The sequence below is a fragment of the Aaosphaeria arxii genome, assembly GCF_010015735.1.
Source record: "Aaosphaeria arxii CBS 175.79 unplaced genomic scaffold BU24scaffold_4, whole genome shotgun sequence".
NCBI classification, from domain to species: Eukaryota; Fungi; Ascomycota; class Dothideomycetes; order Pleosporales; genus Aaosphaeria; species Aaosphaeria arxii.
The window spans coordinates 3,132,308-3,153,824 of NW_022983477.1; the positions used below are offsets into that span (position 1 = coordinate 3,132,308).

A 21,517-nucleotide genomic window follows, 5' to 3' on the forward strand; every position below is an offset into this window, starting at 1 on the left:
AGGATGCGGATGCGGATGCGGTCGTGAGATACGGGTAGGTAGGTACAAACTGCTATGCACTGCACTGTGCAGTGTGGAGACGAATAGGGCCGGGTATTGCGGCGCAGAAATAAGCCCACGCTCCTCTCCGTTCGGTCAGCGTTCCTGGGGTCTCTTTAAGATTGAATACGCGACATGTTTGATTTGCTTCTTCTACAGGGACATGACATGCGCGGTCATGTTGGCTTTGCGCAAGCATAGTGAATGGGAATCGTGTCATATTGTAAATGCATAGAGCCATTACTCGTGACGTTAAGATGATCAGTGAATGAATTGAATCTCTGGTAAGATTAGATTTCCATCGCATTAATTTGCAGATGGAATGATGGTTCGCCATGGTTCGCACGCCGGCCGGGCTGCCGAAGGAATTGAATTGTTTGATTTGACTGCTGGTAATTACATGCGGAGATGATCACTGGACATCGTGGAGATTGAACAGTGCGAGTCAGTTCCACATTTTATGCTGTTAGAGGCCTTAGAATCAAGGTTGCGCACTGCAATGGTGTCGGTAACTTTGTTCGGACAGCGGCCAGAGAGTTGTTGGAAACTACACTACCTATGTCGCGCATTAACATTGCAATTTTGGTTCCCGAGTCGTTGAGCCCCATTCCTTTTCGCGATGCAACAGCAACTACGTTGACGGTTGGAAAGGGTTCTTCGTATTCATCATTTCGGGGTCAGGCACGGCTAACTGATTTGTTCGTAAGGCTACATTGTGATCCTTAGCTCGACTAAAGAAGGTTACTAAAAAGGGGGAGGATTCGTGCCGACGCTTATCTTACAGAGAGTCGAATTAGTATGGTCGCTACGACCGCCGAGGGGCCAAGGAGACGTGGCAGAGCTGAGTGCGCTCAATGTGGCAGAGATTGGAATCGAAAGAAGCGAAAGGGGATTAGATGTCAATACATTTGGGCGAGCAATGAGATGCGACGACAAGTCCGGAAGAAGGACTGCACACTGCTCGAGTCAAACGACCCTTGACGAAAATCGCCGATAGAAGACTTTGGGGGGGTTCGGTTTGGGGTCGTAAAATTATTTCCCAATCACATACCCGTGTTCGCGAAATTGCTGAGCGACGATCTGTACCTGTTCCTGGATGGGATGTTCCTGTTCCTGAATGTCAGTTCGGCACACATGACAGCGGCATAAAAGTCGTGGTTCGATTGAGCCTAGTCGGTTTTCTTTTTCAGCCCATGGGAATCCCAGCCATTCAGTTCACAACCCCTGAGACATCAACAACATTATTGTTCTGGGTCAACAAAGGATCAACAAAGATCAACGAATAACGATACAATCACATTCACATTTGGCAATCATGGCAAAGATATTTCAAAAAGAACTTTGGAAACTGATGGATGAATTCAGATGCTAAATCCGATATATGCGATGGGACCTGTAACTAGAAAGGTGAAAAAAGGCCCCATGTAACAGTTAGATACAAGAATGAGTTCCGGCACACGAACGCCATATCTCTCCTGTGAAGAATTGAACCCCGGTCGTAGGTCTCATTGCTCAACAACGCCCACAACGGTCGTTACTTATGCGAGATCGCAGGCCCAGATGTTGCCAGCCCAGCCGCAGCCGATCTTGGAGTATCCGCCGGAGGTGAGGATGTCAGCGTGGCCGGTGGAGGTGTAGTACCAGCCCTCGGACTGAGTAGCGCAGACACCGTTGAGGCCGGGGAGGGTGGGGATCTCGCAGAGCCATCCACCGACGAAGCAGTGCTCGAACTCGTCCTCGGGACCGGGGGCAAGAACCTGACCCATGGATCCGGGGTTGAGCTGATGGACCATCTGGCCGTTGCCATCCTTGGCGGTCTTGTAGGCGTTGGCAGCGAGAGTAGCATCCTCAATGAGAGCCTTGAGGCCGAGCTTAGCACGCCACTCATCGACGACGGCCATGTAGCCCTCCTTGGATGGGGCAGGAGCAGGAGCAGGAGCGGGCTCAGTGGGCTCAGGGACCTCCTCGACGACGGAAGAAGGAGCGGGAGCCTCGTAGACGGGAGTAGGGGTGGGGGTAGGCTTGGGCTGCTGGGGCTTGTTGTTGGCGGGCTTCTTGACGGTAACATAGACGATGTTCTCCTTGGGCTGCTGGGGCTGGGGAGCAGGGGTAGGGGCGGGAGCCTGGGCCTCGACGGTGACGACGGCAGTGTGGACGACAGTCTCGTAGACGACGGCGACGTTGCCCTGGGCTACGGGAGCCGCGAGGACGGAGCCGGTGAAGGCAAGGAGAGCGAGAGCGTTGAGGGAGTACATTTTGATAGTTGAAGGTTGGTTTTTTTGGTGGTTATGAAAGACTTGAGTTGGGCTTCGACAATGGTATGTTTATTCCTTGGTGTTGGAGGGATTGTACTGTAAAGCAGCTGAACTTAGCGCTTGGATAATGAGTGAATAGGTCCTGAGGACGTGAAAAGAATGTGTTTCCGAGGGAATGAGTGGATGTCGAAGTCGCAGACTTTCTGATGAGCGAGGGTGGGCTCCCTTCAAGTACTTTATAACGACACGGGAGATGGCATGCTCTGGCAATACGGGATGGGAAGGGGGTGGGCGCCACAGGCATCCCCCGACTGGACCACTTCAAAGAACCTTTGGGCCTAGGTGCACTCCTTTCATTTGAATTGCACAAGCCGCCTGGGGCCTGGCTTGGAACCTGTACGGGACCATTAATAACTTCCGTAAAAAGGAAAGTGAAGAGTTGGCAGGATCGCCAGAGAGCCCGGAGAATTCAATCTCAGAGGGGGTGGGTTTACGAATATCGTAAGCGTAGGTGTTGACCTGTGTTGACCATGTCGTCTGGTCTTGTCTGGTGTTGACTGCAATTCGTTCAATATCATGGTTAAATTGGCTACTGCAGGGGTAATGGTCGTGAGAACTGCCTCTGTCCCTATGAGGCATCAAGCCATCCTACTAGACATGCGCGGTGGCGGCCGCTAGACTTGGATAGATGATGGAGCGTTTCAAAAAGGGGAATTGAGATGCTGATTGGCGAATGCATGGATGTTTTCCCGACTGAGCCGTTTTCTTGCTTGATATTCCTTGCACTGCGCTAAGTCCAACTTTAACAGACTCGTACACAGTACGTTAGTTGTCGTGGTTGTGATTGTTGTGCTAGAGTGGTGATGGTGGCAGAGGACCAGAGCACACTGCTGCTACTCTCCCCCCTGATCATGGCCGTAGAGTACGCACTTTGCCGCGTTTCAGCCCATGCATGTCCATCCTCCTCCTTCTCGTCTTTTTCTTTCTCTTGTACGGAGTAGGTAGGTAGTCGCCAGTCTCCAGTTTACTTCAATCCCAGTCAAGTCCAGCCCAGTCCTCCAGTACGTAACATGCCCAACAAAAAGACTTTTAGAACCTACCGTACCGCGCCTGTGGGGATCGAACAGAGAATCATTTGTGGAGAGCTTCGAGACCTGTTGAATGCCATCTCTCCCATCGTGGTGCGACACGCCGGGCCACGCGAGTGACGTGTGCGTACGTTGCCGTACATCTCGCGCGCTGTTCCTAGACGTAGACGCTGGCTGGTCCCGAACACATGCACTGACAACCCATCAACGCTCGGAAAACCTCCCCATCCAACACGTAGATCGATCATCCAAAACCCACACTCGGGTGGAGGCCGCCGTTGTACCTGCTCTACTCCGTACTGTCTGTCGTTCGGGCGGTAATCTTCAACATCGTGAAACGTGCCAACGCACATCTCCCTTGAAGCTAACAAAAAACTCTCGCGTTAAAGCGAAAAGTAAAAAACAAAAACTCTGTTCCGGTTCGTTGGACCAGTGAAAGCCATTGTCAAACAATTCACCCCCGTCTTTGTGTCCATTGGTCGAGAATAGTAAAACAATGGCACTTTGTCTCGGCAGCGACAGCTCAAACTGACCTTGCATGCGTTGTTTAAGAAAAGACATAGCATGACCCGAAGGCCAATTTCTATGGAAGGCAAATGAGCCATTCTCGAAATCTCTTCCTTGGCCACAGAAGGCCCGTTTCTAATTAGAGCTCCATACTAAATTTCGTACTCTTGTGTCTGTCACTCACCGATGCTTACACAGTAGATGAGCATGGCGAGAAAGGATTCAATTAACAATATCTTTGAGAGTTCGATCATGAGATCTATTGTTTCTGTTTCCTCAAACACTGATCATCTCATACAAAGAGGCCACCGGAACCTTATCGTGATAAAACAACCTAACTGTGATTGTGGGGTCATCATCCATGGGTGATCTTCAAGGCCCTACTCCGTCTCACAGGGAGGCTTTCCTCCTTCCCGATGACCTGGCGCCATGTTTCCGCTAATTCTAGTTAGATGCGCAAGATGTCGAGTCGCACATGGCTGTCCTCGAGATGAGCTGTTCTACCCTGTTTGAGCATGATCCGCGAAACGTGCCGAAGGGCCAAATAGATGAAGGCAACGTAGCACGCCTAATGAAGTGGTGGACGTGGGGAACACCCTTATCGATTACATCCGGATGCAAGTACGGAGCAGGATACGTTGCGAAGCCTCGGAAGCTGCAGGTTTGTTGATGAGAGTGCAGATTTTTACACTATCGATAATTGCTTATCCTCCACATTTTGCCATGTTGAAGCAAAATGTTGGAAAAAGACGGGCCGTCGCCATTTCTGATTCGTGGATGATAACAATGGCTTTTTCAAAAGTTTCTAATGCAGTGCAACCCTCAACAGACCACGTACTCGAAAGATGACCATATTCTTGATGGATTGGAGTAAAGAAACTTACTTCGGACGAAGAATTCATATTCGTATAATCTAATCGTGCATTAGCTGAAGAAAAAGTATGATTTCTACTTCCTCCGGCTCCATTGTCCGCTTCTCCCAGCGCAAGTTTTCGACCAATTGGATTTTCGAGATTGTAAAACCAGATAGTAATCGAAGAACTGCTTCCGGGCGAGGCGTGACCATGCCACCTATATTATTCAGACGTGCAGCGTAAGTCTTTCAATCTAGTGCACTCCGCTCACATTCTCCCGGACGGTCCGCGGATGACGAGTAAACGACGTTTTACACGAGGGAAGTGGCGTTTTCTGCTACAGATCTACGCAACACGCAACCGTCTTGGCTGTTCAGTTCCTTCTCGATATGTAGCTAGTTGATTGTGCGATCGGCTTGCTACACAATCGTGCTGCGAAGTTGATGAAGAGTTTTCGTCTACGCGCGTTGGCTGAATAGGTAGGTCCGGCGTGCATGCTCCTCCAATGGATCACATCATGACAACGGCAATTGCCGAATGCAGATGAGTCCGTACGGACTGCAGGCAGGTGGAGTGAGTTGAACGAAAGATGGAGCAATAAGCACAGTCATCCAGGTACCCGTAGTCTTGTCGTCCTTCAGGAACACAATGGGCCCTACAAACACCGTTGGCTGGTTCCCGCCTAGTGTACCATTTCATCAACTGCGTACCTAAGCAAAGTATCTAAGAAATGGTCGAGTAATAGAAACGTCATCCGTTCCTATCATGCAGACTGTCGAACACCCGTTTTTGGCTGTAATATCGTAAGCGGAAGCAAATTGGATCGTCTGCTTTCCATAAATGGCAATCAAATTTGCTATTGCAGCTTATCAGGTTCGACAAGCGACTTCTACCCGTAGACGTCTCACCCCCGCCTTTCATGCTGACGAGAGCGAACAATGAGCTCAAATCTCCGTGCGAACGGCTCCTCAGGATCCTCATAATAGATTAAACAATATGTGAACAAACTGCCGATCGCTTCAATCTTTCAAACCCAAAGTGCGCGCGTCTTCCCATTCTTCCCCGCAGATAGATAGCCGCATGTAAAGGAAGAAACCGGCGGTGGTTGCCGCTGCCGCACACATTTTGCTAATGAACATATTAACATAGGCTGCACGTGTATTTAAAGATTTCGTTTAAAGAGTAAGCTTTGCAGATAGGCTTACATGTCGAGCGCAATTAATTTACGATATTTTAAACTATCCATGCTATCGCAATTTATATCTCTCGCTACGCTTTTATCCTTGCTCGTCCTCTATAAGTAATACTCACGCAGTACAAAGGCAGATTTTCGAAATAAGCGATGTCATATGCAAGCATGTAGTCATCACTGGCGGGGGTCCATTGGCCACATGTTCGAATGAATGATAGTTTGAGAGACAAGAGTTTGAGTGAATTTGTTGTTGAGAGAGAAAAGTCAAATTAAGATGCTACGCAGAGACCTGCGTCGATGCAGTCATTAGATACCACGTAGACGTTGAGGCAATTGTATGGCATAATATCAGCGTCGTCCGGAATTAACTCGAGAGACTCGGTCTTTGATTTATCAGATCTGGCTCACATGCTGATCCGTATGCCCCTCGGCAAGTTTGAGCGAATTATAACCTAAAAAGAGACAAAACAGATTGAATGCCATTAGCTACACAGTGAACAATATGGCCGCAGTACATGCAGCCCTCGCACAGCAGCTGGACAATAATTGTCGACGAAATGATGGAACATATGCCCCACATCCCACACCCCAACATCTGGTCTCATCATGGGGCGACTCCGTCTAGAACTATGGCGCATAAGCTGCTAACGATAGCGATAAACTATGTTTCTAATCTAGGCCTCGGAAACGTCATCACGGTACCTACTATTGATTACATCAGGGCATCCATCTGAAAGCCTGATCTAAGAGTGCTGAAAGAATAATTTCTCTCTGCTGCGAATCATAACAACCGCGAGATTCATGCCAATCAACCAAGATGAAAGACCTCTCATAGACCAGTCTCCTCCGAAATCACTGTGCCGTATATACCGATTAAAGCGAATTTGTAGCAGCACCTGGCATTGAAAATGCTGGATGGTAAACAGAGTTAAAAGTGAGTGGTCACTATTGCAAAACAGATATATTCCCTTGGATCGTTTGATATCAACTCACCTGGACGAAACTGTCATTGCTCCCAAACTAACTCGTCGTTCGGGATATCGCTGTACCGGCACGCATGAGTAACATCAAAATCCACACTCCAGACAACCTTGAGCCATACGGAACGTAGTCCTAAGGCATGGAGGTTGATTCTCTCCTCTCCAGCCTCACGGCTACTTATACCATCAGCATGTTCACCGAGGCCAAAGCGCATAGATAACTCGAAGCTCCGGGAGGGGAGGAGGTGGCAGTGGCCCGTTTGTTAGAGGGGTTGTAGATAGATGTGGCACAAAAGTGTCTTATCTGTCTATTTGCCGTTTTGGTTTTGCTGTACTGCATATTTTAAAAAGGTTTAATCATGGTTTTAATTCAAGAGATTTTATTAGATGTTTCTTTGAGAAGTATATTGGAGTCTACTCTCGAACACTCAAGTACCGATATCAAACGACCAACCGTCATTCCCATATACGCCATACATTCAATGATCCAGCATGTGTGTAACAGCCCTCCTCATCGGTGACATGACTATTGTGAATATCCAGTATGACGTCTACCCTCCAACCCCTTCAAAAAATCTAAAAAAACAATCCAGCACATCTCCACTACCCTCACCGGAAATCCTCCTGGGGCGACGCAAAATCGCGTGTTTTGATATCTGTCGAAGAAAAGCCAAGGATCGTCGTATAAAGAAGGAAAAGAACCTCACAACAGAACCACGACGTTTGATCGTACGTATTGCACCGTTGCGTCCTCTATCAAAATTCAGGACTTCTGTGGGCCGCTGAGCTATAAGAGTATGGCGATGACTCCGTCAAGGTATGACAACACTTCGAATGCACTGGTTGGTCTGTGTAGTCAGCTTACGATCGTCGATAGCTCCGTGCTGCCTCTACTGAGAACGTGCGAGGCGCCTCATGACTGGCCGCCCAGCAAGGGAAAGAAAGTTGGACAAGTGATGCCCGCGCTGGCAATCGTGCTGGTGATTATCATGGCTGTGGTTGTGTTAGCGATCGTGGCGACTTTGCTGGTGGAGCGGGGGGAGAGGAGGAGGTTGGCGGGGGGTAGGAGGGCAGTTGGAAGGTGGCGGTTTGGTGATTGGGTGAAGGGTGATGTTACGTGGAGTATGGGCGCATTTTTGGCTGGTCGTAGGGGTGATCATAGATAATTATGGCAGTATGAAGAGAAGTGGTAGGGGTGTCAACGCAGAACAGTTAGTTGACATATGAGGAAAGGCGACGTCGATGTCGACAGCGAGTATTCATTATTATGCTATCAATTCCGACATTCTATGATTATCGACGTTGGCTTGAAATACAAGCAACCGGGTATTATAGTTGGAGATGGATCGTGGGATTGCGATGATGATTATCCACCCTCGTGCGAATATCAGACATTCCCATCATTTCAATCCGAATTACGCCGTGAACATGATCGCAGGACTTCTGCGTCTTGGAAAAGCGAAGAGCCTTATGAACCACCTACTCGTCCGCTGTGGCCTTTCTTCTGCCCCTAGTGGTTGGTCAGTTGGCTCGTGGGGATCAATTGGCAGAAAACATTACCTCTTCTGGGGTGCGGGCTTCTGCTCATCTTTTGCTGCAGCTTTCTTCCCGCGCTTGGGTTTTACCTCCTCTATAACCTCATCCTCGCCACTCTCATCTTTCATGACAGCAGCCTTCTTAGTTCGGGGAGCACTGGCCTTTGGAGCCGCCTTTCCGCGCGTTTTCTTAGGGGCGGGTGCTTCCTCCTCTTCATTAACATCATCTTCGACAGGTTCGACGGGAGCCTTCTTGCCGCGACCCTTCTTCGGCTTTGCCACTACCTCTTCGACATCGTCCTCTTCAGCCTTGACAGCAGCCTTCTTCGCGCGAGGCTTCTTGATTTTGGGCTCCTCATCTGCAGCTTTTGCTGCTTTGGTAGCTGCTTGTTTACCACGAGCCTTTTTGGGAGCTGGGGCTTCATCCTCTTCATCAGCAGCCTTTTTGCCGCGTCCGCGCTTCTTGCTGGGCTTGTCGTCCTATGCGAAGTTAGATCAGCAGACCAGTAATGAGAACGAATGTGATCACATACTTCGTCGGCATCCTTGTCTGCCTTCTTCTTGGAGGCTTTGACACGGAACCCAGCTTCACCAGGTCGATTTACCTCAACGTCCTACCACATGTCAGAAGGTGAAGCCTTTGTGGCTCAAAATTTTCTACTTACACCCTTCCAGTCCTCGTCGGGGACATGGCCATTCTCGATAGCAAACTTGACTTTGGCCTGCAAGTCGTCTGGCAACTCATCGTAGCCATCAACAATATCGAGGTTGGAATCCGTGAAGCTCTGCAGGTTCTTGATCTGTGCTGGAGTGACGCATCCCCTATTTGGTGATGTTAGCGATTGCAGACCGATAATGTTGGAATCACTTACCAGTGTTTGTAGGCAAAACTGGTGTGGTCTGTGCCGGGCAGAGTGAAGAGCGTGCCAAAACGTAGCTCGCCCTTCAGAATCTTGACCGCAGCATCTTTGCATTCCTTGTTTTTGCACACGGCACGGTTGTTGGGGCAAATTTCTGTTTGAAGAAGTGAGCATGTTTTGTTCAAGGTGATTCCGATATAATCTTCACGATAATTGTACAGTTAGGGAAATGAATCGGAGGACTAGTACATACCTACGCGGTAGCCTTCGGGCATCTTGTGTGTTGGACGCGCTGCAGCACGTTCTGTTTGGGTGGTAATTGAAGCTTTTGAGCGTTGTCGTGAGGTATCGACTGGCTCGAAACGCGTGACGTCTAACGATAGTAGACCTACCACTGTTTACGGAAGTAAACGGTAGACGCGACTTGGCGATGCAAATAGTAGAGCGACAGGAAAAGCGGTTCTCCTTCTTCAGATAGACAGAGAAAAAGGTATGTGTATGAGAGTTGGAGAGTGAGTGAGTGAGTGAAGGGATGGAAACAGAGTAGGTATAAATTAAGTAGGCGTAAGTAGGCGTAGGCAGTGACAGCATCCCATAAGTTTGCCTGCAACACTGAGACAGGGGGGAGGAGCTGCTCCCGAGCATTGACCATCTCAACCCCTCCGTCCAATGACAACGACTCTCCCATCTGATAGAATTTCGCGTCGGGACGCGGGAACATCCAATGTCGTCAACCATCGAAAAAATGAAATTATTGTCAATTGCCATCCTACGACTGACCACCACCCACCAACCCACCTCTCAATCCCTCGACCTTCAATGTGCACTGCCAACGCATGGTCTCGCAGCGCCTTAACGCACGCTTTTCGGACAACAAGTCGAAGATCTCCTTCCGCCCTCACCGTCCCCGATTTCCTCGTTCCCGCCGCTGCTCGACTGCCATGTCGTCCTCTGACTACCAGTACAAATGCCGATACCAGTACCACCAGGCCTCGTCGCATAGATGATCATGTTGTATCGAATCCTACCTCTACCTTTCGTGGACTCCATCCATCCGTTTACGCCGACCAAGCGAGATCCTTCATCACTACCCAGATACCTCTACCAAACCCATATGTTCGTGACGACATACACTCATGGCTGAAGAATCTCGACCTCTTCCTCCCGTCCCATTTGCGAGGCCTCTCGGATGCCACTCAACAAGATCAAGAAACCCATTACAAACTATCCTCTGTCGATTTTGCACGGTATCTGAATGAAGCACATGCTTCCAGACATGACCTGTTGAGCCATATAGGATTGGTCAATAAGCAGTGGCCGACTGTGGTGTGGATCGTGAAAAAGCTTATGGAGGATGGAGTTCATACAAGTGAGCCTAGTCTACGACCTGAACCGCTTCCATTTCTGGAGTCGGAAGACTCAGTGCCGGGCTCGTTGGATGCGCTCACTGGGGCACCCATTGTCATATCCCATTCACGTACGGTGGCGACTTCGCTGCAATGCAGTTTAGATGAAGCTACAGCAGCCCCTGATTCAATTGATCCCGGACACGTCTCGGTGAAGAAAGCTCTAGGACTGGTCTGGCGCAGCTTAGGCTTCATGATTCTTGCAGCGACACAGGATGGCAAATCTGGAGAACCCAAGGTTATGTTGCACGTGCTGGAGATTATCGCCTACCTCCACCATGCAGGTTTAATCCCTGACTCAATCTATACGCAAAGACCTTTCCCAGACAGTCATGCCATACAACAGCCGCCCACACTCCATCTTCTATCGTCCAAGATACTTACTGCTCTCTCCGATGCCTCATGGAGAGCCCACGAGGCTTCCGCCACACACGCTAAAGATCGTAAGAACGCATCCTATTTTCTCGGACATGAGATTCCTGGTTCACGGTATAAAGTACAAGTCCAAGAAGTCGCGCCGGAACTTTGGCTTGAGTTGGTACTTTGGTCTTGTTTACATGGCGGCTGGATACTAGACGGTGCAGTCATCTTGGAGAAAATGCACGCAAGAGGTGGGGATTCTCCATGGAAGCTCATCAGCTGGCGGGAGTTATTGAACGCCGAGCAAGAAGAATCTGCTCCAGGCTGGCGACTTTTCGGGCAACGAGCCCAAGTGGAAGCAACGAAAGCCCAGGATCGCGCACGAGCGCATCATACAATCAGCAGTGAAATAGTCACGGCGTTCATCGATGGCCTTGTCAGTTTGGTTCGTGTCGGTGTTGGCGCTCGAGGAACCGATCCTGATGAATTAATTGACCATATCAAGAGCTTGAAACAAATCTTAGATACAAACGCCCTTAGCCTAGGGTACGCCAATTGGGATACCATAGTCGTCCGCTTGATCGAATCCGGAGGCATCGTTCCGGAGACGCGTCCAGAGCTTGCGCTCAAACTCGTTGATCTAGCATCTCGATTTGGTTCCGAAGTGGCCTCCGCAAATGCGCCTCCTCGAACTGCAGGACCTGGTGCTTCACCGCCCTACTTCTTCGAGCCTTCGGCAACGTCCATCAGCATCCTTCATCGTACCATGCGCTCATTTGTCAAGCTCGGGGGAATATCAGGCGCAATGACCACACTCAACACTTTGCAAGAGTTCACCGACGCAAACAAGCAGAGGTCTGTAGAACGATTCTTCGAATCACTGAGGACAGGCACCCCCGAGAACTCTCAGCTCAGTGCCGATTCGCCGGTCGAGTTTCCTGCTTTCGAGCCGCAACTCCCGATCCCTCTCCTAGCTCGGCTGCTTGATCTTGCCACCGATGCTAAGCTGTACGATCTCGGACGTGCATTCTTGGATTCCGACGCCTTGGATGGCCCGTTGATAAAGCGTGAAATGTATGCGCACTGGAACATGGCCGCGTCCCTTGTCAAATATGGTACGCTGTCTGGAGACAACGACCTGGTCATGGAGATTGTGAAAAAGACTGGAGCTTGGAGCAGTGCATCCAATGCTCAACAGCTTCCACCTCCGCTCGTAATTGCTTTGATCTGTTGCCAGATCCGACTACAGAACTGGGAGTCTGTGAAGGGGATGCAGGGATACATGAGCAAGAATCCCCAATATCAGCCTCGACCTATAATCATCGCCACGTTTGTAGCGGAACTTCTTCGATTGTCCAACGATGCACAATCGAAAGGCAGAGAGAAGGCATGTGAAGCCTTCGAATCGTTGCTTTTCGACTGGGAGCACTTCCTCATGCATGAATTGAGAAGTGAAGTATATTGCATGCTCGGCATTCTTTCTTCAGTGGATTCGACATGGAAAGACTTCGCCTCGAAATTCCTTGCCATGTCTGCACGCTTGAAAATCACACTATCTACGAAGAACTTCAATGAGGTCCTGCAAGGTGTCTTGGACGGATATGGGAGTTTCAAAGGCATGGAATTGGCCGAAAAATGGTGCCACGATGCACCAAAAGCATACGAAACATACAAAAGCCCTGGCGGAGTGCCCACCATGCCTCGTTTCCGCGCAGGGCCGAGCGAAGAATACGCACGCCAGCCAGACAACATCGTGATCCAGCAAGCCTCTGGCTCCAGGCTCGTCCTCCAGGGACGAGTATCCGCCAACAGACAGACAGTCTGGGCCATCATCCGCAAAGCGCAGCAAGAATTGGCCGAGCAAGACGCCAACGACGCTGCCCCAACCAGCGATACGCGCCTGCAGGCCCGCGAGACGCTGCGGTGGGCGGCAAAGATGCTCTACTACATGGGCTCCGAGCACGAAGACATCGTGAGGGACTTCGGTTCCCTCGCCCAGGTGGCGGAACTCGAGGCTCCTCCGCTGCCTCGCAGTATGATCGGCATTTCGGAGGACCCACAAAGTAGTTAGCATTCCGCTCTAGATGTACCCAGCCGGCTGCCAGAGTAGGCAGGAAGTTTTCGAGGTTACGTGGGCGCGGATCCACTGCTCGGCGGAGAGCGCAGTCACCGCCCCGTATGTATCCACGTCCCTGGTGCCTAGATAGAATCCAAAAGAAAAAAAATGTAATTGACACGATTCCTCTCCGCCTTCTAATGCCACCACGTGATGCTCCATACTGGACCCTTGATGCACTTACCTTCGTTCCCATACGGAGAAACCAATTGGAACAAAAATTGTCAGAAACGATGCCATGTACACCGCCAATCCCCCCTCCCACATACTCACTCACATTCATACAAAGCACCCACTTCGACGTCTAGCAACTCCCATCACGGGACCAGACAAAACAAAATCAATACATAGGGCTGGCCTAAGAAGACCCGAAGCTAACTAACCATCCTATGTCTTGCATGGCGTGGCGTGGCGGTAGCACGGTGGACTTTCTTTTTTTTTTCTCCGTACATACGTATACCGTAGGGAGTCTACACATGTACGGCCATGAATCATTCGTTCGAAGTAGAAGCTTCGTCTAGTGTACACATTTCACATACAATTGACTTATTCATCTAGTCTAGGTGGGGATTTGGACCCTGTTTTTTTCTTGTTGTGAGGGGCAAGAAGAAGTAGTGGAGGATCTTGGAAGAGGGAGAGGTGCTCGTTTCGTGGCGGGCGAGATGGGACCGGTACACCGCTGTTTGTATTGTATCTGCAGGGAGAGTGGGTACCTGGGCAGACAGATGTATCTCTGGCAGGGTACGTACAACACGGTACGGTACGTATTGGACTCACGGTGACGAGGTTTTTGGCGCCGGAATGTGCAAAGGGAGGGGAGAGAGGGAGGGGCATAACAGCTACGGCTACGTATGCAACAGAGGGGTCCCTGAGGGCGTTTGGCAACTATCGGTCGGTCGGGCAGGGACCTGGTTTGATACGGAGATATCGTGGACTGATTAGTTTAATCGTGAAGTGGAGGTTTTGGAAGGTGTTTTAGTGGGAGGAGAATGTCTGTGCAGTGCAGTGGATTGCAGTGCTATTGCGTGCACGACGGCGAGCGTCCCCCAGAGTTTGACCTTTGTAGGGAGGTAGCTATGTACAACATAATTACCTAAATCGGGGCTAGGTATGGGAGCTCGTAGTCTATTCATGAGTACGGAGTAACTAGGCACTTATTCTACACGTGAGGGCGAGGAGCTCGGATGTTACAATGCAGAGACGGCGGACGTCGCCGGGGAGCACCGCAGGCAAGGGCATGTGCATATAGCGGACGGCAGAGAGGTGCACAGCATACTGTGTACGTACGGATAGCTACGAGGCATGTATGCACCAATGGCACTCGGATCTTCGTAGGTTATGTCGGCACGGTTGCAGAAAGCTGTACGGAGGATCTTCGCTCACTCTTCTCCTAGTCAGATACGATTTCTTTCGTCATTGACCACTAAGGGATCCGTTGTTAGTAGGCAAAGTCACCAGTGCGGAGTATGCTGTCATTTCGAGGCACGTTATGATGATTGAAAGAAGAAAAAAAAACTTCTTAAGGCTAAGTCTAGTTACGAGGTTGAAAGGATCCGCTGCGGATGATGATGGAAAGGCCCAAGTAGGGCCGGTCAATGAGGCCTCCGTACTCACCAGAGCTAGCCGCGGCGTTTCTGTCTTGTTTTCTGGACTTTTTTTTACGGCCGGCTGCTCCTGCAAGGCGATCGTAATGAAGAAGAAGCTAAGCGTGCACATATAGCAATTGGTGCTACTGCTCATGATGATGGGGTGTTTAATTAAGCGGTTGCAGAAGAGGGGAGAAGAAAGAGAAAGAAAGAAAAGATACTAGGCCATGACGACGAAAACAGAGGATCTGACATGGATTCAATAATGATCAATCTATCCGCGCTGCAGTGACTGGCAAGGATGGGCGTCGCAGAGACCGGCCAGTGTTTTACTTGGCACCAATTGCATTCTTCCGTTGTCGATTGTCCAGTACGAAGGGTGGTTTTTTTTCTGATTCTGAAAAAAGTACGATGGGCTAGCGTGAGTAGTGGGCTCACCAACAGGCCGTTTGCCCTCTTTTTGCAGTTACCTTGCTTGACACCATCGGCGGCACCTCAGTGGCTTCGCAGTGGTAAGCATTGGCTCTGGGCTCTAAGCAGCGTCCTGCGGATGTAAGATGCCTTTGGTTGGGCGCCGGCATGGGTTTTAGCACAGCACTAGGAGGCTATTTTGTGCTATTCATGAGTGGCCCGGTGGGGTCATCAAGCCATGGTGGTTTTTCCTACCTTGCCCCTCGGGTTGCAGGCGAGCAGGCAGGTAGGCACGCGACTGGGGTGGTGTTTTGGCCACCCTGCGGCTGTTGTTGTTGTCGTCGTTTCGTCACTCGATGTTGTCGTGATGGTGGTGCTGGTGTTTCTGCTTCAATCGAAGTCGAAAGTTGCGAGTGTGATGAAGATGAAGCGCAAAAAAGCATGGATAGAATTTTGAAGTTATGTGTGGGGTCGTCGCTTAGCCCAAATGGGTAATAATGTCTTGGAAGGGGAGTCAGAGATGTCAACAAGGCATTAATTGGCTGGTCCTGTCTGTTAGATGGGAGTCATCCGAGGGGCTCGATGAACACATGGCGTATGGGACAAGGTAATAATGGTCAATCAGAGGATTGATTCCGTGGAGAGGCCAACATCAAAGGTCAATCATGTCGAAAGGTCGACGTCCTTGAGCAAGGTCATAATAATAGTAGAGGGGAAATAACGTGCTGTGATTGGTCGCATTCGCAACTCCCGCCGGTTCCTTCCTCCACCTCTGACGACTCATCCAAATCTCACCGCTGCTTCTGCCTCTCCCTCGGGTTAGCCCCATACCCAAACAGGTATAGCGCCCCATCTCTCCAAAAATCATTCCTCCCGCCGTTGTCACCTTGCCTTTTCTTCTTCTTCTTCCTTTCTTTCTGTTCCATCCCCTCCATAACCACTACACTCCAAAAGTCCCAATCCAGAAACAACAAGTAACCCATATCAACTTACCCTATACATATCCCTTCTTCGTCGAGACAATGCCGCAGGCCATCGCTGAGCTCTAAATCCCCTCTGGGAGGTCCGCCGCCTATCGCGGGCCTTCCCAGCCGGCACAGCTCACGAGAATTTCAACCTCTACGACGACGATACAAATCCTTCGACTGGCGAGTAGCAATACTACCCGCACTCGATCACTATCAATTTGACACATCGTCTGGCCTGCTACACCACCGATATCACTTTCGCATTGTCTGTTCTACCGTCTCAACGCCGCCCTCAAGAACATCGACATCCGCATAAGGGCTCAACATAGTTAAGAGCCTTTCGGACACCAGTATACCACAAGATTTTACCAAACGAACGCCGTTTCCTTGTATCCCTTCCTGACCCCTCCGATAATCCTCTTCTCCATCCGAAGATACCTTTTCCCCCACGACTCTAATCCCTCCTCTTATCTCGAATCACTTTATCTACGACTTCGACACATAACCCGCTCTCCAATACCTACTACAAACACACTCAATTCACAATGGCAAACCAAACAAAAATGCGAACCTCAGCGCAGGCCAATGGCGGCAAGCTCTTGCATGAGCATATGCTGTCCCATGATATGCCTCGCCACCGCATCGAACGCTCCCCTTCGGATGATACCACACAGGGAAGCAAGCAACACAATGGCAGTGGCAGCAACAGCCAATCCAACTCTGAAGACGAAGCAAACGAAGATGATGAGGAAGACAGTAGTGCTAGTCAAGAAGACGACAAAGAAGATGACGACGATGCAGACATTTTTGCCCCGTCTCATGGTCTTGGCAAGGGTAAAGGTCTTCGCCCTGCCATTCGCATTGAGCCCGCTGATGGTGACGACTCTCACGACGAGGTTGTATCCCATGGGGCGGGGCGCACGAACAGTAATGATTCCATCATGAATCTGTTTCGTAACAACGCCAACAATAAGAAGCGTACATTCAGCAATCTCTCCAGCACTTCTGTCCTATTCGGAGATGAAGACGGACCCTCAGCTTTCCCTCGCCCTAAGATGGCCCGAAGGCTGAGTCGTACTGTCGACAACGGACTACTAACTTATCAAGAAGCATCCAATGGTGTGGATGAGAACGCTATTGCCAGCTCAGATGATGAAAACAATGACTTAGACGATGATGAAGATTATAGTGGTGTACTGGAAGTCCCCGACGACGAGACTGATCCTGAGATGATGGAGCAGGAAGAAGAACATTTCATCATTCAAGAAGAAGAGCAGCATGGCAATGACCTGTTCTCGGCCCAATTCGACCTTGGTCGACGACATAGCATTGGAAGCTATGGCAGCGACGACATCCTGAGCTTGTCCATGGGAGATCCGCTCACTTTCACTGACCTTGATTTTGCTCCCACCGATCATGGATTTGGTCAATTTTTTGAAGCCGAACCCCCCCTTCCCGCTTCCCCAGAACCACTCTCTAAAAGAAAATTCTCTGATAGTTCCGCGAAACGTGTGCGTTTCGATGACGAGGTTCAAGTATCAGACAGCTCCAGCGATACGTCGTCGGAGCTCGATAGTTCCACTTTCCCAGATCTTTTCATGGAGCAAGAAAAGCTTCCCCCTAGTATTTACCAGGAGCTTCTTCTAGAAGACATTGACTCTGATGTTGCCGATCTGCCGTCCGACATATCCGAGCAGTCCTACTGGGACGTCGGACAGGACGAGCCTCACAACCTGGGATCCCTGAATGCCAACGAGCTTGACGATTCCTCTGACCCGGGCTCAAGCGGATATGAAAGTATGCTGACATCCTGCTTGCTCGTTGTTTCCTTATTTGCTAACAAACTTTCTCAGCCGACATGGGTGACACTACTGACGAGTATGATTCTGATTTTGGCGATGAACCTCCCAACCCAAGAACTCCTCGAACAAAGAGGTCTGTACTTCGTCGCCCAGCATCAGCCCCCACTTCTAGAGTATCAAGTCCCAATCCATTTAGGCGTGGCTCTGTTGTTCCTCCACCCCGTGGAGTTTTCATCCATGACGACAGCAGCAAGGCGATTGCCGTTACCGATAGGTTCACCAAGACTATCACCTTCTACCGCCCCAGGTCTGCTCTCGGCCTTCAAATTTCATACGACAGCACCAGCAGCACCGCAAACAACAGCCCGCGAGCATCTCTCCTGCAGCTGAATGCATCCGACAGCGAGATCAACAACGATATGCTCAGCAATGCCTTCATGGGCTCAGACATCATGTTCTCAGGCTTGTTTGGCAATAGCCAGAACAATGCTTTGATGTTTGGGGGTGACAGCATTGGACCACCCGAAGCTTTCTATCCGTTCGTCAACATTGAAAATGGCAATGTCATGAGTGATGACGACGAGTACGACGACGACGAGGACTACGAGGACGATCTCAATCTGGCTGATTTTATGGACTTCGGACCCGACGGAGACGATACCGATATCGACCAAGATGATGAAACGGACGTCCCAACAACCCCAGCTACCGCCCGGGCGGCAGCTCAGGGTTCGACTCCAGCCCAACCTACCCCATATGCCGAGACCCCTTCTTCAGTCTCACGCAACGTCTCCGATGCCATGCTGGAACATTTCGACAGAGCCAACGTCACTGCATTCCGAAACAACCAAAACCGCTACCGCGACATCGCCCGTCTTCCTCACGACCCACACGTGCGAGCTTCGGTCTCAAAGCCAATTCGTTCCGGCCGATCCGCTGAGGCACTCATGTCGCCCCTTCGGAAGCGAAGCACCATGCCCAGGAAACACCGCAATTCTCCTTTCGCTGGAGTAGCAAAGGCGACTAGCAGGCTCCAATCATCCGTCATGAATTCCCGTCGTGGACCTCCAATGGGTACATTCTCCTAGTGTGTATCTACCGCGATCCCTCGGTGGTCCTCATCCCCACGGTCAATAATGTGTATTCAATGCTCTTGCTGAGAACGTTAGTTTTTATGCTTGAGTAGACCTTCCAAAAGAATTTTGGGTTATGCAGCCGCATAACTTCACGATATCCACGGCCTTTTCTACTTCCTGTTATTTCGTAGGCCTGTATTGATATGGCGGCGACTGGCCGCAAAAAGCAGATGTTACCTTTTTAGAGTATCATTGACGCGACTTGTCCTTGCCCATTTCCCTTCCATGTTATATGGATGATTTCCTCACTTTCATTACCCTTGATTTCTTTCTTTTGTTGGCAGAGCGCTTCTCCTGTCCTCAGTTTCAATGTCCCCCTCGGAGTTAGGTGGATCTTGGATGATATCATGTGCTCAGGATGGATGGGATTATGGAGTTCGAGAGATCGGAATCAGTCCATGGTATGAGACCGCGAGGTCTTGTGCCATACACTCGGAGGCTGGATTTTATTGGAGTCCGGATACGAGAAGCGCATGCAAGATCTTCCCATTGTGTGTAGGAGTAGATCAGTGTACTTTGTCTTCCATATGGAGATACAATAACGAACCAAACATTATACATTGTGTGCTTATTGCAGTCGTGATGTTCAATCATTTTATGTTTGTTTGTAGTAGTACCTATGACTACCTACTGTATCGACTGTCACATGAAAGTAAATGAACCCATCTATCGCTTGCTTGGCAATAACGAAGCATGACACGCGAGCCGGTCAGGGACCGAGCTTGAGCACAGAGACGAGCGAGACACCGACGTCACCTCACATTTTGTCAACATCCACCATCCAGCAGAAGGTATCTTGAACGCCCATAATGGGTCAGTCTGATGAAGGATACAGGTCTCGCTGGCCTTTAGTCGCATACGCAACAGTCAGTTTTACCTTCGATCTTTTTTTGTATCTCGATTGACAATGCGATTATTCTACTATCTGAGGAGTGCTAACAACGCGCGCCACAGGATGCTGTCCTGACGCCTTTCTACATCGCAACCTCTCCAGCGTTTCTGCGCACCTACCTTCGCACCGCACTCGTCCTCCTCACGTCCTTTGTTCTCTTTGGCGTAGCCGTTCTAGCCTACACGACGTTCTACTTTTCCTACATTCCCGTCCGAGGCGTCACCGTGCCCGTATACCTACAATACGACCTGCGCACCACCCCCGCCCTGCATCATGTCAACAGAAACTTCAAAACCTACATGCCTTCCACGAATCTAGTGATAAAGTTCCCCTACGGAATCGCGAACGTGGCAGGACTGGTCAGTCGCCAGAAGTACGATGTCAGCGTCGAGATGGTGCTCCCGCGCAGCGAGCGGAACCTCGATGCAGGGAACTGGATGCTTGGGCTCGAGATGAGGGCGCCGGTCACCGTGGGAGGGGGCGTGAAGCAGATGCTTGGATACGGCGAGGAATGGGATGTCGATGACTTCTCAGAGGGTGGGGAGGCTGGCACGGCTAAAGAGGGTGTCAGTGGGGGTCAGGGTTCCCCTGCAACTGATGGTCTGGGGAACGTTGGGAAAGAGAAGGCAGTGGTTCTGGCGAGGTCGAGGAGACCTGGTATATTGACGTACAGGAGTTGGATCACGGAGTTGGCGTGGAGGATCGCGAGGATGCCGATCTATGTGATTGGTTGGGGGGATGAGAGAGAGAAGGTTGTCGTCGGAATGATGGAGGGAGTCGAATTCGACAAAGGGTGGAGGAATATTCCCGCGTCCGTGAGGTTGGAAGTCAGAAGTAAGACGCCTTTGGAAGTGTACAACGTCGCGGTGAAAGTCTCGGCCAGGCTTGAAGGTATGAGATGGGTCATGTTCCATTACAAACTCACCTCTTTGGTTGTCTTCACGGGATTGTTCTGGAGCGTGGAGATGGGAATATTGCTCATGACCTGGGGACTATTTTCCATCATGTTTGGCGGCAGACACGAAGATGAAACGTCCAACCATCGGATCAAGAAAGAGAAACGCATAAAGCTCGAAGGAGGTGACGAGGGTACAGTGACGCCCAAGACAGACGATTCATCCACCCCATCAACGCCTCTATCGGATACGTCACGCACATTCCCAACACTACCTTCACAACAGCCATTGCAATACAGCTCACCCTCAGAATCCACAAGTCGGAAGATCAAAGAGGAAGACAGAGGCACGCCGGCATTAGACGACATACCCACCAGAGCCACGGGGGCCGAAGCAGACGACGAAGAGGAGGATGACGATTTCCTGCTAGAAGAGCCGATTTCGCCTTCTGCGGCCGCCGCATTGACGGATTCGGGGATCGGCACGAGCATGGAGAGTGCTAGGGAGGGTGACAAGGGGCTTGTTAGGAGGAGATCTGGGAAGAGGGAGAAGTAGTGCAGTCATTGTCTCGTAAGAATGAATAAATAGTTAATGATCATGTTTTTATCACTGAATCCAGTTGCAGAGGTAGCTG

The 21,517-nt window shown here is 50.3% G+C and overlaps 6 protein-coding genes across 6 annotated transcripts; 4 read left to right on the plus strand and 2 right to left on the minus strand.

Annotated features, from left to right (window-relative positions):
* Positions 1-1,533: 1,533 nt before the first annotated feature.
* Positions 1,534-2,738, minus strand: BU24DRAFT_422692 (uncharacterized protein). Its single transcript, XM_033528051.1, has one exon. It carries the CDS (start codon positions 2,292-2,294, stop codon positions 1,578-1,580), a length of 717 nt encoding a protein of 238 aa, XP_033384682.1. The 5' UTR covers positions 2,295-2,738; the 3' UTR covers positions 1,534-1,577.
* A 4,669-nt stretch (positions 2,739-7,407) lies between these two features.
* On the plus strand, positions 7,408-8,081 carry BU24DRAFT_409454 (uncharacterized protein; the record flags this gene model as incomplete). The annotated part of the gene is made up of 2 exons (XM_033525918.1): positions 7,408-7,644; positions 7,683-8,081. 2 exons carry the CDS (start codon positions 7,408-7,410, stop codon positions 8,079-8,081), a joined length of 636 nt encoding a protein of 211 aa, XP_033384683.1.
* Positions 8,082-8,165: 84 nt separating this feature from the next.
* BU24DRAFT_492451 (zf-PARP-domain-containing protein) lies at positions 8,166-9,883 on the minus strand. Its single transcript, XM_033533893.1, has 6 exons — positions 9,564-9,883; positions 9,323-9,464; positions 9,116-9,272; positions 8,984-9,064; positions 8,476-8,930; positions 8,166-8,425 (listed from the first exon to the last, which is right to left on the minus strand). The coding sequence occupies exons 1-6, from the start codon at positions 9,583-9,585 to the stop codon at positions 8,395-8,397; spliced, it is 888 nt and encodes a 295-aa protein (XP_033384684.1). The 5' UTR covers positions 9,586-9,883; the 3' UTR covers positions 8,166-8,394.
* Positions 9,884-10,048: 165 nt separating this feature from the next.
* BU24DRAFT_422694 (uncharacterized protein) lies at positions 10,049-13,311 on the plus strand. The gene has a single exon (XM_033528052.1). The coding sequence runs from the start codon at positions 10,130-10,132 to the stop codon at positions 13,145-13,147; it is 3,018 nt and encodes a 1,005-aa protein (XP_033384685.1). The 5' UTR covers positions 10,049-10,129; the 3' UTR covers positions 13,148-13,311.
* A 3,159-nt stretch (positions 13,312-16,470) lies between these two features.
* BU24DRAFT_199998 (uncharacterized protein) lies at positions 16,471-19,226 on the plus strand. The gene is made up of 2 exons (XM_033521807.1): positions 16,471-17,954; positions 18,011-19,226. Exons 1-2 carry the CDS (start codon positions 16,703-16,705, stop codon positions 19,045-19,047), a joined length of 2,289 nt encoding a protein of 762 aa, XP_033384686.1. The 5' UTR covers positions 16,471-16,702; the 3' UTR covers positions 19,048-19,226.
* A 620-nt stretch (positions 19,227-19,846) lies between these two features.
* BU24DRAFT_422699 (uncharacterized protein) lies at positions 19,847-21,472 on the plus strand. The gene is made up of 2 exons (XM_033528053.1): positions 19,847-19,961; positions 20,050-21,472. The coding sequence occupies exons 1-2, from the start codon at positions 19,905-19,907 to the stop codon at positions 21,436-21,438; spliced, it is 1,446 nt and encodes a 481-aa protein (XP_033384687.1). The 5' UTR covers positions 19,847-19,904; the 3' UTR covers positions 21,439-21,472.
* Positions 21,473-21,517: the final 45 nt, after the last annotated feature.

Bases quoted from the DNA above. Each gene is read 5' to 3' on its own strand.
- BU24DRAFT_422692 (XM_033528051.1), bottom strand. From the start codon at position 2,294: ATGTACTCCCTCAACGCTCTCGCTCTCCTTGCCTTCACCGGCTCCGTC.
- BU24DRAFT_492451 (XM_033533893.1), bottom strand. From the start codon at position 9,585: ATGCCCGAAGGCTACCGCGTAG. The intron at 9,273-9,322 runs GTAAGTGATTCC...ATCACCAAATAG, and splicing joins AGTTTTGCCTACAAACACTG to GGGATGCGTCACTCCAGCAC. The intron at 8,426-8,475 runs GTAATGTTTTCT...ACCAACCACTAG, and splicing joins AAGCCCGCACCCCAGAAGAG to GGGCAGAAGAAAGGCCACAG.
- BU24DRAFT_422694 (XM_033528052.1), top strand. From the start codon at position 10,130: ATGTGCACTGCCAACGCATGGTCTCGCAGCGCCTTAACGCACGCTTTT.
- BU24DRAFT_199998 (XM_033521807.1), top strand. From the start codon at position 16,703: ATGGCAAACCAAACAAAAATGCGAACCTCAGCGCAGGCCAATGGCGGC. The intron at 17,955-18,010 runs GTATGCTGACAT...AAACTTTCTCAG, and splicing joins GGGCTCAAGCGGATATGAAA to CCGACATGGGTGACACTACT.
- BU24DRAFT_422699 (XM_033528053.1), top strand. From the start codon at position 19,905: ATGGGTCAGTCTGATGAAGGATACAGGTCTCGCTGGCCTTTAGTCGCA. The intron at 19,962-20,049 runs GTCAGTTTTACC...CGCGCGCCACAG, and splicing joins CTTTAGTCGCATACGCAACA to GATGCTGTCCTGACGCCTTT.